At 41.9% G+C, this 23543-nt stretch overlaps 1 protein-coding gene across 1 annotated transcript in view; it reads left to right on the forward strand.

The window, feature by feature from the left end:
* Nucleotides 1-23543, forward strand: part of hcn4 (hyperpolarization activated cyclic nucleotide-gated potassium channel 4) — a 352489-nt gene that overhangs the window by 102091 nt on the left and 226855 nt on the right. Inside the window, exon 3 of the mRNA XM_048617159.1 lies at nt 19913-20074. Coding sequence (XP_048473116.1) covers nt 19913-20074 — 162 coding nt within the window. The remainder of the gene's footprint in view (nt 1-19912; nt 20075-23543) is intronic.

A 23543-nucleotide genomic window follows, 5' to 3' on the forward strand; every position in this document is an offset into this window, starting at 1 on the left:
TACTAACTAACAGTTGGAGTAGAGTACTTCCTCATTTCTGTACTGAATTTTTGCCCCTGCTTTGTTAACAGTAATAGAGGATGAACAACTACTGAATCTTAACAAGCAGAGGCACTTGCCTTAACACAGTAATTGTAGTTTATTGTAGTGGGTACAAGTTACATTTTCTAGCTTGTCTTAGTGATTATATCCAGCATGAACTGTGATGTCACACTTGACGACAAATGAATCTTGGGCTGGACCCCTGATTCTTCATCCAAGACTGTACAACATCATCAGATGGATGGAGAGAGGTAGTAGGAACTGCCGATGCTGGAGAATCTGAGATAACAAGGTGTAGAGCTGGATGAACACAACAGGCTAAGCAGCATCAGAGAAGCAGGAAAGTTGATGTTTCGGGTCTGGATCCTTCTTCAGAGAATCGTGAGTTGAGCTTGTGGATCCTGCGAAGAATGAAAAACAGGAGAGGTCCTTTGCAGGCCTGAGAGAGGGAGGTTCTGAGCTGGGGTAGGCTTGATTGTAGTACCAGGAGATGCCAGCGCATTGCTGCGAGTGTGTGTTTGAGGAGTCGCAGGGAGAAACATTTTTGAAGGATCTGAATATTCTGTATGTAGCGGTCGTCACAGTCGGGGCCAAATTTGGAAGGCCTGAATATAGACTGCAGTCCATTGGGGATGATCCAGTTCCGTAGACAGGTACTGAGAAAGGCAATGTGGCTGTAGTAGAGGTCCACTGAGGTCTTTCCAGAGGGAGGAGGGTAACTTCTTCAAGGTAGGCATCCTTAGAAGACTCCTCAAACACACACTCGCAGCAATGTGCCAGCATCTCCTGGCACTACAATCAAGCCTACCCCAGCTCAGTTCCTCCCTCTCCCAGGCCTGCAAAGGACCTCTCCTGTTTTTCATTCTTTGCAGGATCCACAACCTCAACTCACGATTCTCTGAAGAAGGGTCCAGACCCGAAACGTCAGCTTTCCTGCTCCTCTGATGCTGCTTGGCCTGCTGTGTTCATCCAGCTCTACACCTTGTTATACCAGATGAATGGAACTGTATGAAGTCTCCAATATTAATCCTTTCAGAAACATTACATTATACCACACAGAGGTGTGGGGAGGGCATTCAGATCTTGAGATATCTCTTGCCTTTAATTCCCAGTTCAACGCTGGACTCAAATTGTGCAGACATTTGTGTTGTACTTTTAAAAAATTGCAATGATAATTTAAATTGAATATCAAAGTAATGCCAAACAAGTAAATGCTTCTATCACTATTGCAGTTCCAACTATTTCCAGTGAGCAAACCATTTTGGTCCAGTTTTGCTGAGTCATTCTGTTGGAAAGATCTCAACCTGCAACGAAAGCATTGATAAAGGATGAGATTTTCTTCCAATGTTTTGGCCTTGGACGGTTGAGGCAATGTGGAAAAGAAGGTATTGCAAGAAAGGACAGTGTTAATGAACCTTGAATTAAAAAAAAAGACTACAATGGGTTTAATGGATGCAAATGGGATGGAATATAAAGGAAAGGACATCCAATCTCAGCTGTACAAGGCATTGGTGAGACTGCACCTGGAGTACTGTGTGCTGTGTATGGTTTTGGTCTCATTATTTAGGGAAGAATACTTCCTTAGAAGTAAAGGAGGTCCGCAGGTCTGGTTCTGGGATTGGTGGGGGTAGGGGGAGGTGGTGTCTTCAGAGGAAAGATTGAGCACTTTGGGCACGTACACATTAGAGGAATGAGAAGTGAACTTATTGAAATACATAAGATTTTGTGCAAGTTTGGCAGACAAAATGCTGAGTAGATGTTTGCTCTTATAGTGGATTTGAACTCAGGAACACAGTTTCAAACTATGAGGTCTGCCATTGATGATTGACTTGAGGAGGAATTTCATAGACAGTCATTACTGTAAATTTTGTTCCTCTTAGTGGAAGCCAGATCATTGAACATATTCAAGATTAAGTTAGACAGATTTTTGATCTACAAGGAAATCAATGCCACAATCAGATCAGTCATAATCATTATTATATTGAATCGAGTGGCTCAGTGGTTCACACTGCTGTTTCATAGTACCAGGACCCAGGTTCAATACCACGCTTTGGAGATTGTTTGTGTGGAATTTGCACATTCTACGTGGGGCTGCCCTGGTTTTCTCCCACAGCCCAAAAATGTGCAGGTTCGGTGAATTGGCCATGGGAAATACAGGGATAAGGTAGGGAATCGGTCTAGGTGGTATGCTGTTGATGTGGACTTGATGGGCTAAATGGCCTGCTTCCATGCTGTAGGGATTCTATGATTTTGAGAAGCCAAAGGCCAACTCCCGTTCCTATTTCTTATGATCCTACCTGTAGCCTCCATGGCAGAAACAGACCATTCAGCCCTACTGATCTATGTTGGCTTTCTTTATTAACATTTTATGTTAAATTTAGTTTGCTGGTATTTATTCACTCAGTCTTCTTTCTCTAAACAGGGCTGAGGCTATTTGGTCTCATTGTTCCTTGTAAAAATAGACAAGTTTATGGATGTCTGTGGAAGTTGCCACTTTGAGGATATTTAAGTGGGAAAATGTGTCACAAATCATGGGGGTAACCCCCTGGAGATTGAGCCTTGCTATTCCCAGAGTCATCATAAAAGTTAAAGTTTCTAAAAGAGTGCAAAGATTCCCCAGTTTATTTTTCTTCTCACCTGAGGTTAACAGAAAGCATAGAACACGTTTTTGTGCTTAAAAAAACTGCTTTTTATTCCAAGTAAATAGTTTCCAACTACAGATGAAAAGTTATGAACCATTAGCGTATAACTCAACCAATTAAAACTCTATTCCTCTTACATTCCCCCATTACTCATACACACAGACACACACATCCAGATGCACACAAACACACACACACACATGCACACATATGCACACACAGACACAGACACTCGGTTGCTCACTCACTCACACTAACTCACACTAACAAAGGTTGCTGAGATGAATTTTTTTATTATTCTTCTGCAGTTTAGAATGCTGCTTCTCAGTCATCCTTCTCCAGATGCTTCCTCTGGTTTTCAAGAAGCACAGGTGGCTGGTTCATTTATAAGAGGTCTCTCACTTATCACTTAAGAGTCACAGCTTACAACAACTGTGGAATAAAAAGATAATCTGGTTTACTTCAGACCTAAAGTGGCTTACTGCAGAGAATGGAAAGAGGACTCCTAAGCTGTTGATGATTGGATGCTTTCTCTCTATCTTATTCACAGCCCCAGGTTGTTTAATTGCTTGTGAATTAATCCCATGGCTGTTGTAAGCAGACCACTAGTTCGTAGACCAATCAGCTACTTGTTACTGACCAAAGCATATATATAGAAAATAACTGCTCTGCTCCAGCTTGTCTATAAACTACACTTCAACTACTGATTCTGAAGCAAATGTATAAATAACATTTGCAATGAGTGCCAGGTTATTGCAGCTATTCTTCATTTTGAGTTCTTTACTCACGTTAGTCCACAATTGAAATATAAACAAAAGTAAAAAGATACGCTCTTTACAAATTGTTGTTTGCAACTGTGATCAATAGCTAGAAGTCATGGTAATTTGACTAGCCTCGCAAGCCAGTGACTCATGCTTTGTTCACAGCAGGAACACCCAACTGTGCAATGATGGCTCGGAAATGTTGGGTCCAGTACATGAGATTATTAACATGACTGATAATATTTTGCCTTCGGTCTTCTGCTTGATACCTGTGTCACATTAGTTATGTCAGTTAATAGATCACATTAGATCTGTTGATCACACATTACAGATTGATTAATTCCAAGGGTTAGTTTACTCAGTTCATTAGTCCAAATACTATCCTGGCTGTTAAGAATTTTATCTAATTATTCTGGATTTTAAGTGTCTAATGTAAAACTAATCTCTCTAATGGTCAATATGACAGTTATCATTCATATTGTAAAAATAAATCTGATTCACTAATGTCCTTTAGGAAATCTGCTGCATTGTTTTGCTGGTCTGGCCTGTGTGTGATTCTAGACCCACGTCAACATGCTTAACTGTTAACTGTCCTCTGAATTGGCCTGGCAAGTGAGTCAATGTAAGGGCAGTTACAGATGGATTGCCAGTAATGCCAACATGGCATGAAGGAATAAAGAAGGGGGAGAAATTAGCTTAATTTCCTTTAGGATGATAAACAGTAACTTCAAGAATTTTATCCTGCAATTGGCTGCAGACTTTTGCCTTTTTACTGCTTCTTCACCAGTGATAATATTATTGAGGATTAGAAGGCTGATATTAGATTGCTTACTGATATGGTAACCTCGTTAAGTTTAATCATTGTCTTTTTATACTCACAGGCATTCATCCACCTGGCTGGAAGAGACAGAACCGGGTGTTACTTTGCTTTTAAGAGAGTTCACCTTTAAGGACTCCATGTCCTGTGCATATACAATGTTGTGACTCTGCCTGACAGTTAGTCTGCTGTAGCGATCCCATACTGAAATCAGTTATTTCACTCTAATGAACTGCTTTATAACTTACAATGTGCTTTACTGTTTTAAATGAACTGGCCCACAGGATTAATCAATCTGTAATGGGTGATCATTAGACCATTATAACTAATTGGACACCAGCTATTCAGCAGAAGACTGAAGGCAAAATATTATTGTTCATGTTAACAATGCTATGTTCTAAACCCAACATTCCAGAGTCCCAGAGCCATCATTGCACTGTAGGGTATTCCTGTTGTGAATAATCTCATCTCTGATCTGTAGAAAACCATTTGCACAATTTAAAATAAACATTGCTTTCGTTTTTTTTGGTGTTATGTTGATGAGATATACCATCTAGGATAAATCTAATTCACAGTTGAACACTATAATATTGGTATTTGGCTTCAGAGTTACCAAATATAGGCATCAACTGTTTAGAAGAAATTTTTAGATTGTTTGTCAAGGAAGAAGCAATTTAGTTATAATACATTAGATAATGAGACAAAAATAGTGCATGACCAATTGCAATTGAGGATGGTTCATTGATAGCAGAAGGTGATCAGGTTGGCATGGTGTGTGCCAATCTCATTAAAGTCGTGGTGGTAGCATCTGAAACTTTAGCCAAAGAGCTAGGGAGCTCTTCCTTGGGCAATTCTCCTCCTCTTTTGATCTAATAGAAGGAGACAGTTACTTGGTGAGCACTTCCACCAGATGAGGACCGTCCCCAGACCCCTATTTCTGGTTTCTAGTGGCTTACTCTTTGCAAATTGCCCCTGTTTCAATCCTTCTATGAAATGGATATGGGACAACTACTCACAATTTCAGAATAGCTGACAGAGCCTTGCCCCCACCAGCTTGCATTAAGGAAGAACAGATCTTTCAGTTTCTCATGAACAACTTCAGGACACTGGGTGCTAGTGACCTAGTAACTTCCATAACTTATCTTTCATAGAATCCCTACATTTTGGAAAGACGCCATTCAGCTCATTGAGTCTGCACTGATTGTCCAAAGAGCATCCCACTCAGACTTAGCACCCCCCCCCCCCCCCCCCCCCCCCCCTCCCCCCCTCCCCCCAACCCCACCGAACCCTATTCCCATAACCCCGCATTTCCCATGGCCAGCCCACCTAACCTGCACATCTTTTGGGCCATGGGAGGAAACCACCGCACCCGTTTGAAACTCGCATAGGCAAATTGCAAACTCCACACAGACAGTCACCCAAGGCTGGAATCGAACCCAGGTCCATGTCACTGTGATGCAGCAGTGCTAACCACTGAGCCACTGTGCCACCCTTCAGCTTTAGTTTTGTTCCTGTTAGGATTGTTTACATTTGGACAAAGAAGTAAACTACTGCAGCAACAGTTTTAAGAAATCTTGTTCTGAAGAAGTGTCCTACCAGACTCGACATATTAACTCTGTTTTTCTCTCTATAGATGCTGCCAGACATGCTGAGTTTCTCCAGCATTGTCTGTGTTTGTTTTAAGAAATCTTGTGCTACTCAGAATATACTAGAGACACAATGAAATATTTGGTTTTTCAAGCGATCCCAACTTCTGAGACCAGCACATATAATCTGCGCTTTCTACAAAAGCATGATAAAACTTTCCTGACTTGGACATCTATTAATAGCAAGTGAGAGATTTCCTGAGACATCGTCGGGATTGATATTGTTAGATCAAATTTAATTTGTTCCCTACAGAGGAAGCTTTGCATGTCTTCATGCTGCAGGTTCACCCAAAGTTATCAATTCTCAATATAAAGCAACTGTTTGACTAATCAATTCTAAACTGAGCAGTAGATCAATCTAACCATCAGCTGTTTAAAAGATAAAATCTTGGTTTCTTTTGGGAGCACTTGCTGTTGATGTTTAGACCAACTTCTGTGCATATCTGAAAATTCAAGCTGTCCATTGCAATTTAAAAATAGATTCTTGCAGGGGCAACATTTATATTTGTCAGTGGTAGAATGGCTTCTTCTGGAGGCACTTTTCATTCTCTATATATCAAAAAAAGGACTTGATTTTGAACATGCATCTATTATTGCCTTATATCTCTCTGCATTCAGCTTCACTGTTTTACTCTCTAACTGGATCTGAGCTTGTTCATTTGATCTTTCATTGTTTCCAGCCTCATCCATTATTTCTTTACTTGCCTCATTACTGACTCAATTTACCCATTTAATCATTCCTTCTCACAACCCTTTAATCATGATCTTTTTCTACAATACTGGCTCCTGAACAACTCCAATTTTATTTGCTTTCCCATTGGCAGCTATGCCTCAAGAAGTCATGGCCCTAAGCTCTCAGATAGTCTCACTCTTTTTCCTCCTTTTGAGAAGCCTCTCTTTTTACTGCATTCAAATGCACTATATAAATATAATTTATCATTTGTGCCTTCTTTCCTTCCTTGTCCTCACTTTGTTGCCTTTGGCTTTGCACTAAAGTCTATTTAAATCTCTATTTGCTTCCCGCTCTAAGGAAAGGTCACTGATCTGAAATATAACTCTTGTTACACACTCCACATTTGCTGTGTGCCCTTGAGTGTTTTCAACACGTCCTGTTGTTACTCCAGAAAAGTTGATATTGTATGCCAACCAAGAGGCAGATAATCGCCAAACTGGTATTAGGTGGTTCTTGTTTGGAAGACCATATTAAACTGAGTCCTTGGTCACCTCAAGAAAGCAATTCATTGTGTTGGATGAATTGCAAGGGGAAATATTTCATCACTTAGCTTCACTACTCTACAAGATTACTGCTAAATTCAGGCATGTTCTTTAAGATTGTGAATGGGTTTGACGCAGTAGACATAGAACATAGAACAGTACAGCACAGGAACAGGCCTTTCGGCCCATGATGTTGTGCCGAACGTGATGCCAAATTAAATTATTTTCCTCTGCCTTTCCTTGATCCATATCCCTCCATTCCTTGCATATTCATGTGCTTATCTAAAAGTCCCTTAAATGCCCCTATCATAATTGCCTCCACCACCACCAATGGCAGTGCGTTACAGACCCCAACTACTCTCTATGTGTAAACAACTTGCCCCTCACATCTCCTTTGAACTTTCCCCTTCTCACCTTAAATGTACGTCCCCAATTAATAGTCATTTCAGCTCTGGAGAAAGGCTTCTGACCGTCAACCCTATCTATGCATCTCACAATTTTATAGACTTCTATCAAGTCTCCCTTTAGCCTCAGCCATTTCAGAGAAAACAACTTGTGTTTTTCTAGCCTGTCCTTGTAGATCATTCCCTCTAATCCTGGTAAACCTCTTCTGCACCCTCTCCAAAGTTTCCACATCCTTCCTATAATGTGGCAACCAGACTTGAATGCAATACTCATAGTGTGGCCTAACCAAAGTCTCATAAACCTGCAACATGTAATCTTGATTCTTGGACTCAATTCCCTGACCAATAAAGGCAAACATGCCATACATTCTCTTTACCACACTATCTAATTGTGTGACCATATTGTGGATTTTCCCATTTGTAGGGGAAATCAGATTTAGGGACATATACGTAAGCCATTCAGCAAAAAATCCAATAGCAAATTCAACTTCTTTACCCAGAGAGAAACAGATTAGAATGTCGAGCTCACTACCGCAAGGTGCTGTGGAGACAATTTTGAAGTTAAAATAAAGCTGGAGAATTGTATTAGGGATAAGTAAATATGGATAAAGTCCAGCCTAAATGCAAAGGTTATGGAGTGTAAACACCAGCATATACATGTTGGGCCAAATAGCCTGTTTCTGTACTGTAAATAGGAGGAGGCAATGGTCTAGTGATGTTATTGCTGGATTGTTAATCCAGAGACCCAGATATTATTCTGGGGACCTGGGTTTGAATCCAGCCACAGCAGATGGTGGAATTTGAATTCAATAAAGTCATGAATTAAGAGTCTAATGATGACCATGAAACCATTGTTGGAAAAACCCATCTGGTTCACTAATGTCCTTCAGGGAAGGAAACTGCCGTCCTTACCTGGTCTGGCCTACATGTGACTCCAGACACACAGCAATGTGGTTGACTCTCAACTGCCCTCTGGGCAATTAGGGATGGGCAATAAATGCTGGCCTAGCCAGTGACGCCCACATTCCATGAAAGAATAAATTTAAAAAAAGAACTTCGTGTAATCATGAGTAATCTTATGATGCCAAGATATAGAAGGCTATGGGCCACGTGCTGGAAAATGGGCTTAGAATAGTGAGGTGGTTGTTTTTGACTAGCATGGACTGATGGGCCAAAGGGCCTTTTTCTGTGCTGTAGATCTCTATGACTCTAATCTCTTTGCAATTTGTGCAATTCCCTGACCTCTAAATCCCACAATTTTATTCCCAGATTTTGTTTTTGATTAAGATAAATAGGTAGAACGAAATGGGGTTAAAGGGATACAGGCACAGGATAAATGCATTGCTGCAGGAATACCCTTTGTGAGTAGTGTTATGATCCCAATAGAGACAGATAACTTTTAAACAGAGATAAATTTCCTGAGCAGGAAGGAAAAGGTAGGAAAGGAAAAGATTTTACATTTTAAGACATTTATTGTAACAAACAAACTATAGCCAGCACTTTATTAACTTAATATTAATTAACAAGAAACTAATATACCAAGGTAAAGAAAAGGTATATTCATATTGCTATCTAATACAATTGAGATAGATCTTATGATATATTTTGCTATGAACTGCACTTCTGGGAGGTGCTTGAGTTTACAAAAACAATTCCACTGTTGTTTCTGGCTCAGGAGCAAGCTGACATCTTCTGGATACACCAGGTCAAAATGTTCACTGACTTCCAAAGGTCATTCCACTTAGACTGAGTCTTGCAGCTCTGACTTCCAACAACAAGGCACATCTCAGCAACTCCTTATTCTTTAAAACCCCTATAGGTTCCATTCCCTTCATTCATAGCAGAAACAGAACAACTCCCACAAACAAAAACAGATGTTGCTGGAAAAGCTCAGCAGGTTTGGCAACATCTGCAAAGAAAAAAAAAGCGTTTTGAGTCCGCTGACATTTCCTCAGACCCAAAATATTATTTCTGATCTTTTCTTCACAGATGCTGCCAGACCTGCTGAACTTTTCTAGCAACTTCTGTATTTATTCCTGATTTACAACATCCACAGTTCTTTCGGTAACTCTCCCAAACATCCTGTTTTTTCTAACATTCCTACTACTTCTCCACAGCAGCAACTGCTTTCCTTTTTCACAAGAGTAGTATCTGCTTTCTCTCTCTGTATGTCTCCAAAAGTACATTTCCTTTACTGTGTGGTAGCTATCACTTGATATTTCAGTAAGTAACTGAATTTCTTTGTGGATGCCCACTAGGTTACATGGGTCTGTCTCTAAACAGTGGTGTCTAGTTTGACTTCACCATCCCTTCCCAGATATTCTGTTCCACTTTGAATTAAAGGAGACATTTTAAAACATAACTGCTTTGTTAAATCCTAGTGTTTGTAACAGTAGATAGTTAACTCTAGAAAGGTAGCAGTTTGTTTCCATGTTGTAATTCTCCACTCATGGTGAAACCTAGACTCACAGAATCTTGGCATCTTAGAATTCCTAAAGTGTGAAAGCAGGTCATTTGGCCCATCGAGTCCACACCAACCCTCTGAAGAGTTCCAATCCAGACATGCCCCCTACCCAATCCCTGTAATCCTGCATTTACCATGGTAAGGACTAAAATGCAGAAATGCATGTCCACATTTTCAGACTAAGACATCATTGGAGCTTGCTTTTAAGTCTCTTTTAAGGTGAGAGGGGAGAGATACAAAAGGGTCCAGAGGGACAATATTTACACACAGAGGGTGGTGAGTGTCTGGAACTGCCTGCCAGAGGTAGTGGTGGAGGCGAGTACAATTTCGTCATTTAAGAATAATTTGTACAGATACATGGATTGGATAAGTATAGAGGGATATGAACCAAATGCAGGCAAATGGGACTGGTTTAGTGGTGAAACCTGGGCGGCGTGGACCAGCTGGGCCAAAGAGCCTGTTTCCATGGTATAAACCTCTATGACTCTAATCCGCTTAGCCTGCACACTACAGGGCAATTTAGCACGGCCAACCCACCTAACCTGTACATCTTCACTGCGATAAGAAACCAGAGCACCCGGGGGAAACCCACACAGACACAGAGAGAATGTGTAAGCTTCTCACAAACAGCCACCTGAGGGTGGAATTGAACCTGGGTCCCTGGTGCTGTGAGGGAGCAGTGCTAACCATGGGGTTTTTTGAATCTCCATGTTCAACCTCCATGTCCATGTTCTACTCTATCAAATGTATACCTCCAAAAAATAGATGTGCTCTGAAACTCCACTACTTGCCTCTAATTACATTACACTCCCCTCCCTCAATCTTACTGATTTCTATTGCTTTCATTGTCATGTTGATTTTATCATCCTTGTCTACAAGTCTGTGGTGTGTTTCTCCCTCCTCCACCATTTTATTCAAACTCACTGCTCTACCCTCTCTGATCTGTTTGTAGACAGTCTATAGGTTGTCCCATTTCTTCCCACAGTCCAAAGATGCGCAGGTTAGGGTGAATTGGCCATGCTCAATTGCCCAGAATGTCCAGGGATGTGTAGGTTAAGTGGATTAGCCGTGGGAAATGCAGGGCTATAAGGCTAGGGTAAGGGGGTGGGTCTGGGTGGGGTGCTCTTCAGAAGGGTTGGTGTGGACTCAATGGGCTGAATGGCCTACTTCTACATTGTAGGGATTCTTTGACAATAATGGCTGTACTTTGAAATTATTTCCTTGGCTGTAAACCAGCATGAGGCATCCAATGCTCATGAAAAATGTAATATATATAGAAGTCCTTTTTAAAAAGTTTCCTTAACAAACCATAGCAATGACAGTACTATTGAAGTACACTGTGTTTATACCTCCACCCCCAGTACTCATTCCATTTTCTAACATTACACTGTCAAGCTTAATAATATTCCCTGTTAGCTTTCCTCAGTGGTGTCAGTTTTCACCTTTTGAAGCAAAAATATTCACAAAGACTAAAGAAAAAAGATATGAACAGGGAAAAACAAAAAGAATAATTCAATTCTCTTTAAGTGATGGCTTGATTTATAAAAGGGTTGATGGCGGCAAGGATTCATTTCTAAGGAACTGCTGGAGTGGAATGAGGCGATCATTAGGCTCTTTGTAAGTAATTTTCCCTAAAGTGCTGCAGCAATCTTTGTCATTTCAACAGTGTTCCTTCATTTGACTGTTTCCAGTCATGGCAAGATAATACCGCAAAGTACCTGTGACCCTAAAGAGTGAAAGAAGAATAAATAAAACAGTATTGATTTTCAAGTGTACCTGCAAAAGAGGCAACTTTACTTGCTTATCAATTGTAATGATTATTAATGATTGCAAAACATTTTTCACTGATTAACTTTTGTGGTGCTCAACAAGATAGATAAGATTGCTTGGGAATTAAATATTTTTGACATATTTTGTGTAAAGGATCAGTTTTTTATATTTTTGGTATGAGTTTCATTCTTCCAGTCCATGCGACTGGTAATTAAATATGTGTCTGATGTCTGGTCCTAGCAGAGTAGGAGGGGAGAAATCTTTATCCCATTCATTCTCAACTCCTGGCTTTTGCCACATTTTAGGTGCAGGACCAGCCTGAAACTCCCTTTGAATCATCTCAGTCATGCACTAACTGTCTTCATTATGCGTGTCCTGTGATTAATATATGTTAGTTGGCTCAGTGGTTAGCACTGCTGCCTCACAGCGCCAGTGACCTGGGTTCAATTCCACCCTTGGTTGACTGTCTGGGTGGAGTTTCCACATTCTCCAGGTACTCCAGCTTCCGCCCACAGTCCAAAGATGTGCAGGCCAGGTGGATTAGCCATGGGAAATGTGGGTTATGGGGATAAATCAGGGGGTGTGGCTCTGGGTGGGATGCCCTTTGGAGGGTTGGTGTGGACTTGATGGGCTGAATGGCCTGCTTCCACACTGTGGGAATTCTATGGTGTCATGCAGCAAGGCTTCCACTGTATGATTTAAACCCAATTCTAACTGAACTGGTTTGTTTTTTTTATTCATTCATGGAATGTGGGCATCAATTGCCGGGGCCAGCATTTATTGCCCATCCCTAATTGCCCAGAGGGCAGTTAAGAGTCATCCACGTTGATGTGGATCTGGAATCACATGTAAACCAGACCATGTAAGGATGGAAGTTTCCTTCCTCAAAGAGCATCAGTGAACCAGATGGGCTTTTCCCCGTCAATGGGTTAATGATCATCATTAGACTATTAATATAAAATGTTCAATAAATTTCGATCTACTTTCTGCCATGGCAGGATTCAAACCTGTCTCCCCAAAACATTACCTGGGTATCTGGATTAACAGTCCAGCAATAATACCACTAGACTGTCGCCTTACCTTAAATACCTCTGCTTCAAACACTGGCCATTCTATATTTTTGAGATTGATGTGAGTTTAATGAAATTACCTTCTTCTGTTCCTTGCCTGAAGGCTGGTCCAATTCTCAGTTCCATGCCACACAACCACCACCGTAGGCAGGCAAGGAGACAAGTGCTGAGTCCATCCCAGCTAAGTCAGGGATTCAAAACCTCCGATCCACACTGATTCCACATCTCAGCATCACCCAGCAAGGGTTCTGAGTTGCTATGGCAACATGCAGCCTTGTAACTTGGGGCTATAAATAGTCATGAAGAAAGAGGGGAATGGGGTTGGAATCTCATAGAAACCTATAAAATTCTAACAGGATTAGACAAATTAGAGACAGGATGGGTGTTCCTGATGGTGGAGGAGTAAAGAACCCGGGATCATAGTTTAAGGATAAGGGGGCTTTAGGAGTGAGTTGAGGAGAAATTTCTTCAACCAGACAGTGGTGACCCTGTGGAATTCACTACCACAGAATAATAGTTGAGGACAAGACATTGTATTCTCAAGAAGGAGGTAGATCTAGCTCTTGTGGCTAAAGGGATATGGGGGGGTGGGGGAGGGCAGGATTCGGGTATTGAGCTCGATGATCAGCCATGATCACAATGATTGGAAGAGCAGGCTTGAGGGGTTGAATGGTCTGCTCCTCGCGTCAATGTTAGAGTCTTCAATTTTAACTTTCCACCTCATGGCTACCCAGGAAACACTCCTGTCTTTATTTGCCTCGTGTTGACATGTGTTGGAAGGATTCACAGGCTAATATTTGACTTGTTCAGCCACGTTAGTGATCAGTCATTGCTTGACCATCAAGACCCAGAGTGGGACTTGAACCCAGAGCTTCTGGGTCAGAGACAGGGATGCCATCCAATATCCACTGGGCAACAAGAGCTCTCCAACACTCCATTACTTAGAGTTTTGCGAAGTTTCGTCTAATTTCTCCAGCTGCTCCATCGACCTGCAAGGTTTGTGCGCTGCAGCGTCTGGAGAAAATGGAAATGAATTTGCTAGCAAACCAATCAGTGTGTGTGGCTATACTGCCAGGAGGCTGTGCAAGTGTCTTCACCTCATACCTGCTAGCCATGGACAGACAGAGCTCAGTTTATTTAATTTAACTTATTTTTCCCAGAGAAAGATGTTTATCCAATCTGCCTTCATAATGCATCAGTTTATATCACAGACACTGTTGGATCTCTTTGAATGAGATTGTCAATTCCGTGCCACTTTCTGCTGCATACTCAGTGGTTGTGCATTGTTGATGTGCAGCCGTAGAAATAAAGCTTCAGATTTTCCAATCATACTTTCACCTGATTCACTCAGTCTTCATTCAATCAGTCAGGGCTGGATTTGTACCCTAATCACATAGCTGAAAGGCTAGCCTACTGAATACAAGTCCCAAACTCTGTGCTCCTGAGTGCCATTTATCATTACCATGGTCTGAGACCTTTGCTTGCCAATTCTGGCCTCTTGCATGTCACCTCAATTTTAATGTTTTCCTTGATTTCAAATTCCTCTTCCCCTCCAAGCTCTGCAATCTCCTTCTGCCCCCAACAAACCTCTGATGAAAGCGGATGCTGAAAACTTGAAACAAGCAAAGAGAAAGTGCTTTAGAAACTCAGCAGGTTTGGCAGCCTCTGTGGAGAGAGAAACAGAGTTGAGTCATATCAGACTCGAAACGTTAACCCTGTGTTTTTCTCTCCCCACAGACACTGACAGACCTGTTGAGTTTCGCCAGCATTCTCGGTGTTTACTACAAATTTCTAGATCTCTGAGCCCTCTCCAACTCATACTTAAAGTCACAGAGTCATAGAGCTGTACAGCATGGAAACAGACCCTTCGGTCCAACTTGTCCATGGCGACCAAATATCCTGAACTAATCTAGTCCCATTCACCAGCATTTGCCCCATATCCCTCTAAACCCTTCCTATTAATATATCCATCTAGATGCCTTTTAAATGTTGTAATTGTACCAGCCTCCATCACTTCCTCTTGCAGCTCATTGAATACATGTATGACCCTCTGGGTGAAAAACTTGTCCCTAAGATTCCTTTTAAATCTTTACCCTCTCACCTTAAACCTACGCCCTCTAGTTTTGGACTCCCCTATCCTGGGCAAAAGACCTTGGCTACTCATCCTACCCATGCCCCTCATGATTTTATAAACTTTATAAAGGTCACCCCTCAGCCTCTGACACTCCAGGGAAAACATCCCTGGTCTATTCAGCCTCTGCCTATAGCTCAAACCCTCCAACCCTGGCAACCTCCTTGAAAATATTTTCTGAAACCTTTCAAGTTTCACAACATCTTTACTATAATAGGGAAACCAGAACTGAATGCAGTATTCCAAAAGTGGCCTAAACAGTGTCCCACACAGCCACTCTTGACATCTTGAACATTCTCTTCTCTACTGTCAGCATCCCAGCTCTTAGCTGCCTTTTACACTCTGGAATTCCTTTCTTAAATATTTCCACTTCTCCCTCTTTCTTTAAAATGCTACTTAAAACACATATATGGAATCCCTACAGTGTGGAAACAGGCCATGCAGCCCATTAGGTCCACACCAACCCTCTGAAGATCATCTCACCCAGACCCACCCCCCTTCCTGTATTCCCATGGCTAACCCACCTAAACTGCACATCCCTGAACACTATGGGCAATTTATCACGGCCAATCCACCTAACTTGCTCATCTTTGGACTTTGGGAGGAAACCGGAGTACCCAGAGGCAACCCACACAGACACAGGGTGAACGTGCAAACTCCACACAGACAGATGTCTGAGGGTGGAATCAAACCCAAGTCCCTGATGCTCTGAGGTAGCAGTGCTAACCAATGAGCCACTGTGCTGCCCCTTTTGCCTAAGCTTTTGGTCATCTGTCCCATTAGTTCCTACTAGTGGCAATGGTGTCGATTTTTTCTGATACTGCTGCTGTGAAGTGCCCAAGAAAATTTAATTAAATTAAAGATGGTCTAAAAATCCAAGTTGCTTTCACAATTTCGTTTCTCAAGGCCCACACATTTCATTGGCAGCTGGTTCAAAAGTGTTTTTTTTATTCACTAATGGGACACAGGTGTCGCTGGCTGTGTCCACATTTCTTTCCCATCCCTAGTTGCCCTTGAGAAGGTGGTGGTGAGCTGCCCTCTGGAACTACTGCGTTCTGTGAGAAAAATGAGTTTTCAGAATGTCCAGATCATTTGATAGAATTGTTCATCCTTAGCAAGTAAAGCAGATTGGCTTGAGTTGTTTGGTTTCAGGAGAAACATTATGGAAATGGTCTCTTTATTCTGTAAAATCACAAGGATTAGACAAATCAGGTGGTGATTTCCTGCAGCGTTAAAGAGACTGATTTATGTAATCTGATTTGTCCTTGTTTTGTTGCTGTTTCTATAGTAACAGCTGGGAAGAGAGGAAGTTGAGAAATCACAGACAGGCATAGACCTCACAATAGCTAATATAGCAAAATATCAAATAGATAGAAGACCAGGATAAAAATTGTTTGTGAAGCCCTGTGTTCCCTCTTATTTTTCCTGCTGCTGCACAGATCTCTGAAGTACATAACAACAACTTCTAGGACCAGGGGTCAAATTATCCCAATACCTATTGGTTTCTATTGAGGACTGTACAAATTCTACATTATAGAATTTGTAAATAAACAGCTAGTAAGATCACATTTTAGACCAATGTCTAGTAAGGAGTTTGTAACTCATTTTCGGTGATGCGCCATCTTTTATTTTCCCCTTCTCGTGCTTGGTGCGCCATTTTATGTTTTCCCCTTTCTATGCTTGGTGCACCATTTTACATTTCCCCCTTATTTTATGTTCGCATTCTTTGTGGTTTTTTTTTCCTTCCAAGATGGGTGGAAATTTCTGACAAAATAAGATCCTGACTCAAGTTATTATTTCAAATCTGGTATTGATGGATTTTAGCTGAAAAAGAGCAACAAACAACATTCAAGAAAGGGTAGAAGATGAAAATACGGGTCATCTGCGACCTAACCGGATGGCAGTGGAACAGCTTTGAGGGGCTGAATGGCTTCCTGCTGTTCCCATGTTACTATGCGCTGCATTATACATTGGTGTGGTGGTCCTGCCTATAGTGATTGTAATGAGGTCAGCATCTGGACCTCTTAAAATATGACTTCCCTGATTGGGGCTGTTAACCTAGTCCAATCAGGGAGGCCTGGCTGACATAATTTGACAAAGTGTCGGAGATACGCTGATACCTGGCTCTGATTGAGGCAGTACTAAAATCAAGGACTGTTCATCTGTTAATAAAATGTGACTTGGTGATAGTTGCTGGCCTCTGTGGAGTCATTTCACTGCCCCATAGATGAAATCTGGGGGTGAGGTCAATTCTGGTATGTCATAAAGTCATACAGCATGGAAACAGATCCTTCGGTTTAGCCAGCCCATGCCGAACATAATTCCAAACAAAACTGGTCCCATCTGCCTGCGCCTGGCCAATGTCCCTCCAAACCTTTCCTATTCATGTACCTATTCAAATGTCTTTTAAACGTTGTAATTGTGCCCACATCCACCACTTTCTCAGGAAGTTCATTCCACACACGAACCACCCTACATGTACAAATTTTGCCCCTCATTTCCTGTAGCCTTGACTGACGATTTATTGACTTAAGTCAGGACTCCTCAGAAACAGGAAGTCCTGCCTCTGAGAGCTACTTGCCAATGAGAAGTTGGCAGTTCTCCAGTACCAACAGTGCGACTAGAAGCAATGGTCACTGCCAATATTGCAGCAAGGACTACAGAAAAGTAAACAATGAATAAAAACAAAGTTGCTGGAAAAGCTCAGCAGGTCTGGCAGCATCTGTGGAGAAAAAATCAGACTTAACGTTTCAGGTCTGGTGACCCTTCCTCTGTAGATTCCCCAGTTCCAAAATGTTAACTCTGATTTTTTTTTTCACAGATGCTGCCAGACCTGCTGAGCTTTTCCAGCAACTTGTGTTTTTGTTCCTGATTTACAGCATCCACAGTTCTTTCAGTTTTTATTTTCTACAGAAAGGTGTGCTGTGTTGGAGGCAGAACAGAGGTAAATTGAGGGTCAGACTTGCAAAATTTAGCTCTGGGGGCAGGATTACCATGCTTAATGTAAAAACCAGTCCATAGAAATACGAGGAGGCCATTCAACCCCTCAAGTCGAGGCGAGGGGTGATGGGGTGAGGTAGGGGACTAGCGTAGACAGACCAGGGTGTCAGTAAACTGGGTTAAAGAAAACCTTGGGGCTCATTAAAGAGGCATCCTAACCACCAATAAAGCCCCCTCACCCCCCCAACAAAAGAAAAGTTGCTTTACCGATGCTGGGTACATTGGTGGTGATAGGTTTAAGCTCTCAATTGTCCATTGGGTATTATCCATTGACTCACAGTGCGTAAACTACTCATATCTCTTCTTCCACTGTGGGTCAGGGGTCAGAAGACAAGCAAAAAGCCATTTCACGGCACCCCCTGTCTGTCAACCTGCCAGCTGGATACAATAAAATCCAACTCAATGTTCCCCTAAGCAACATTCTCTAACTAAAATAAAAATACACCTTTTGATATATTCTGATGTTGTGAAAGATGCTGTATAGAGCAATTAACAGTTAGTGAAGTACACTTGTGGGCTACCGTTTGTTGCCAATTCCTAGTTCCCTTGAAAAGATGATGGCGAGCTGCCTTCTTGAACTGCTGTAGTTAGTCCATGTGATGTAGGTTGATGCACAATGCTGTTAGAAAGGGAGTTCTAGAGTCTTGACTCAATTACACTGAAGGAATGGTGATATATATTCAAATCAAGACAGTGAATGGCTTGAAGTGGAAATTGCAAATGGGGGTTACCTATGTATCTACTGTCCTTGTCCTTCTAGATAGTAATGGCCATGGATTTAGAAGGTCCTGTCTGAGGAGTCTTGGTGAACTTCTGAAGTTCATCTTGTAGATGGTACACATTGCTGCTACTGAGTGTTGGTGGTGGAGGGAGTGGATGCTTGTGGATGCAGTGCCAACCAAGTGGCTGCTTTGTCCTGGTTGGTGTCAAGCTTCTTCAATGTTGTTGGAGAGGCAGTCATCCAGGCAAGTGGGGGGAATTCCATCTCACTCCTGACTTGTGCCTTGCAGATGGTGAGCAGGCTTTTGGGAGTCAGGAGGTGAGTTATTCGCTGCAAGATTCCTAACCTCTGAAATGTTTTTTCAACTGGTCTATTTATATGGCTAGTCCAGTTCAGTTTCTGGTCAATGTTGAACCCCAGGACGTTGATAGTGAGGTATTCAGTGATGATAAAACCATTGAACATCAAAGGATGATAGTTAGATTCTCTCTTGTTGGAGATTGTCATTGCCTAGCATTTGTGTAGCACAATTGTTATATGCCACATAAGCCTGGATGTTGTGCAGATCTTGATTCATTTGGACATTGACTGATTAAGGGCATCATTGAGTCACAATAAATACTTAGTGAGTGAAATGTGGTCACGTAAACTCTTAGTAATGAGTGCTTCACACATTTCTATTCACTACTTATCAGATGGAAACATGCCATATAACAATAATTAGTGTACTTATGTCCCTAGATATGGCTTCTAGTCCATTCTGACATCCTGGCCTCATCATACATTGGATAATGTATTTATGGATCTCCTTGTGTCTCATTGCTTATGCCAAAAGCTCTCAAGAATGACCTAGCGTTTCTTAGCATTGTAACTGTTCGCAACATCACATGACAGGAAGGCAGACCATACCTCAGGGCTAAATATATATGAATGTTAATGGTGTCACTAGCAGCATCAAATAGTCCAATCAATCAATGACATCCTTGAAATTCTTGCACCTTTGACCCCAAACGGTCATTCTGTTTCTCCTGCCCCAATGTACTGAGTACACAGGAGACTGCATTTAGTGAGTTGAACAAGTGAATTTAATAAAAAGAAGACACTGGGCTTCTTCCTGCTCTTTAACTGGCTTTCCCTGCATGTGTATGACCCAGTCATTGACCTTCTAATCAATAAAGAAATGTTTCAAAAGAAGCTAATAAATTGTAACATTTTGTCTGATTGGGCAGATCTTCCACATGACCTACGACCTGGCAAGTGCAGTGGTACGCATTGTCAACCTCATCGGGATGATGCTATTGCTATGCCATTGGGACGGTTGCCTCCAGTTCCTGGTCCCTATGTTGCAGGAATTTCCAGATGACTGCTGGGTGTCTCTCAACAATATGGTGGTGAGTAGATCTTGTAACACAAGAATATGCATCCATGTTATGTATTAATGATTTGAATCTTGGGAACACCATGATAGCCATATTTTGTACCTAGATTATTGTGCTCAGGTGAAGCCATTTCAGGAGTATGATGAATAGACTCACAAGAGGGCTCTTGTGGCACAGTGGCAGTGTCCTACCTCTGAGCCAGGAGGCCTGGGTTCATGTCCCATCTGCTCCAAAAGTTTGTAACAACATCTTTGAGCAGGTTGATTATAAAATGCTTAATAGACTCATAAGAATTGTTCCAGGGACGCAGTTAATTTGGTACCGTTTCCTTTGGAAACGAGAAAGTTCACAAAATCATCAAAGGTCTCGGTGGAACAGATAAGGATGAATCATTACCAAAGAGTGGAAGGATTGAGAATGGGAGAGCTTAGATTTGAAGTAAGGGGTATAGATGGAGCAGTTAAGGATCAGCTGTTCCAAAGAGTAGAAGCATTGGAATCAGAGGGCTCAGACTTGAGGTAATTGGCTAAATCAGCACAGGAAACAGGAGGAAAGACTTTTTCTCTTACCAACTAGTTTCGGGTCTGCAGTGTGCCACCTACGGTAGAGTCGGGTTCAATCAAGACATTCAAAAGAGAATTGGATTATTGTCTGAAAAGGAAGAGTTTGAAGGTTATGGAGAGAAGCTGTGGTGTGGCACCAAGCACATTGTTCATTTGGACAGACAGACAGACAGACTGAGTGGCCTCTTTCTGTGCTGTAATAATACTGAGATTTTGGTTTTTCATCAGTTTATTTGGGCATAGAGAAATACCATAGAAACAAGTTAAGCATTCATCTCTTTATGCTCTTGACAATAGTTTCTGGATGACAGGAGCATAGTGAGTCATCCTCACATTGGGTAAGAGACCAAAGACACTGTTTGTCTCATTGCTTTTGCTAAAACTTCCAAGAATAAAATGAAATAGCACTTTGTGATTGGAGATCAAGCTTTTTGTTTGAAGTTATTACCAAACACCTGAGATGAAAATGGAGAACTGATGTGCAAAGTATTTTTCTTGTACAGAAAGATACAATGGATTAGTTTTGAGAAGGAGTGGGGGCATTGCGTGTGTGATTAACCAATGCCTGATGATTGTCATGCAGACTGAACAGCAACTTGGTGCATGCTCATTGTAGTGATTCCTGATGTGATCAGTGCAAAGCGTCCGGTTGATTGTGTCATGGACCAGATCAGACCCTCCTCAAAATATTTTAAGAAGGAAACCTAGATCCTAACTTTTTCTTATATTAAAGGCAAATGTAATGGGCTGTGTTCCAGATGCAATTCAATGTTAAGCAAAACACAATTTATTTAAACACGGTAGTTAAAATATAACTAAAGAAAGAAGAATTTAGAATAACTTAACTCTATTGGAAAACTTAACCAAATAATAGATTACTATTACTAATTCATTGTTCCACTATAGTAATATACTATAAACACACCCCTTGGCAAAAAGGCAAATTCAGAAAAACAAATTTGTCTCACAGGTAACCCAGCAGCAGACAGAAACCCCAGCTTCCATCTATAAACAAGAGAGGAAAAAAGCTTCTACTTCTTCAAACTCCAGCGGCTTTTGCCCTGTTGAGACTCCAACAGCAACTGCTTAAAGTGAAGCCTAAGAAGCTAAAAACTAAAAAGCCTGATCTGTGAGAGCTGGCCACACCCATCCAGACTACCTCTACAGTTCCAACTTTAAAAAGAAAACCTCAAGGCCTCCCAAACTGTTTATCATCATCATCAAATCCCTACAGTGTGGAAACAGGCCCTCTGGTCCAACAAGCCCACATCAAACCTCAAAGCATCCCACCCAGACCCATCCCCCTATAACCCACCAAATCTACACATCCCTGAACACTACAGGCAATTTAGCATGGCCAATCCACCTAGCCTGCACATCTTTGGACTGTGGGAGGAAACCGGAGCACCTGGAGGAAGCCCACATAGACACGGGGAGAATGTGCAAACTACACACAGACAGTTGCCCGAGGGTGGAATCAAACCCAGGTTCCTGGTACTGTAAGGCTGCAGTGCTAACCACTGAGCCACTATGCCGTTTACTGTATGGGTCTTCACAAGCCAGTTTTTACCTCTGTCCTAAAACCTCTCTAGAAAAAAAATCAATTTGGGCCGAAGGACCTGTTTCCATGCTGTATTACTCTATGACTCTATGCAGGGAGGATGTTCCCAATGATGGGTATGTCCAGAAACAGGGATCACAGTCTGAGGATTCAGGGTTGACCATTTTGGATGGAGATGAGGAGATATTTCTTCACCCAAAGAGTGGTGAGACTGTGGAATTCATTACTACAGGAAGTAGTTGATGCCAAAATATTGAATGTATTCAAGAGGCAGCTCAATATAGTATTTGGGGTCAATGGGATCAAAGGTTATGAGGAGAAAGCAGAATTAGGCTATTGGGTTGGACAATTAGCCATGATTGTGATGAATGGTGGAGTGGGCTTGAAGAGCAAATGGCCTTCTCCTGCTCCTATCTTCTATGTTTCTATGTTAAAGAGGCAGGGCCAGGCATTATTTTGTTGGGCAGTCTCTGAACCAGTAGCCAAGGTGGGACCGAATCAATTGAAGGTGACTGCATCCATTCTTCACACCTAATGCTCCTCGGAGACGAAGTCCACTTTGTACCACAACCACTTCTGACTTCAAATGTTTCAGCATAGGCCACTTGTATCCTCTTTCAATCGCCACATTCTCCTGAAAGATTCTGAAGTTCAACCTGAACAAGCAGGAGCAGTTGGGTTCAATCCAGGCATTGAAAAGAGAATCAGATTATTGAGGTTGTTGACTTGATCACCAACCTGGCTTGTTTTTGTTCAGATGTTTCATCACCATGCTAGGTGACATCAGTAGAGCCTCCGATGAAGCGATGTTATTCTACTCTGCTTGGAATTCATACGATCCGTTATGGTGAGCACTGTCATTTCCGGTTTTGATCTGTATGGGTTTGTATATGGGGTCCAATTCTATTTGTTTGTTGATTGAAGCATGGGTGGAGAACCATGCCTCTAGGAATTCCCGTGCATGTCTATGTTTGGCTTGGGCTACTATGGTTACTTTGCCCAGTTAAACTGATGGCCTTCATTGTCTGAGTGTACAGATATTAAGGAGAGTTTGTCATGTTGTTTTGGCGTGTGTGTGTCTGTCTGTGTGTGTGTGTGTCTGAGTGTGTCTGTGTCTGTGTGTGTGTGTGTCTGTGTCTGTGTCTGTGTGTGTGTGTCTGTGTCTGTGTGTGTGCCTGTGTCTGTGTGTGTGCGTCTGTGTGTGTGTGTGTGTGTGTGTGTGTGTGTCTGTGTCTGTGTGTGTGTCTGTGTCTGTGTGTCTGTGTCTGTGTATGCGTCTGTGTGTGTGTCTGTGTCTGTGTGTGTGTGTCTGTGTCTGTGTGTGTGTGTGTGTGTGTGTGTGTGTCTGTATCTGTGT

This window comes from Rhincodon typus, chromosome 36, assembly GCF_021869965.1.
Source record: "Rhincodon typus isolate 14 chromosome 36, sRhiTyp1.1, whole genome shotgun sequence".
In the NCBI taxonomy this organism is placed as follows: Eukaryota; Metazoa; Chordata; class Chondrichthyes; order Orectolobiformes; family Rhincodontidae; genus Rhincodon; species Rhincodon typus.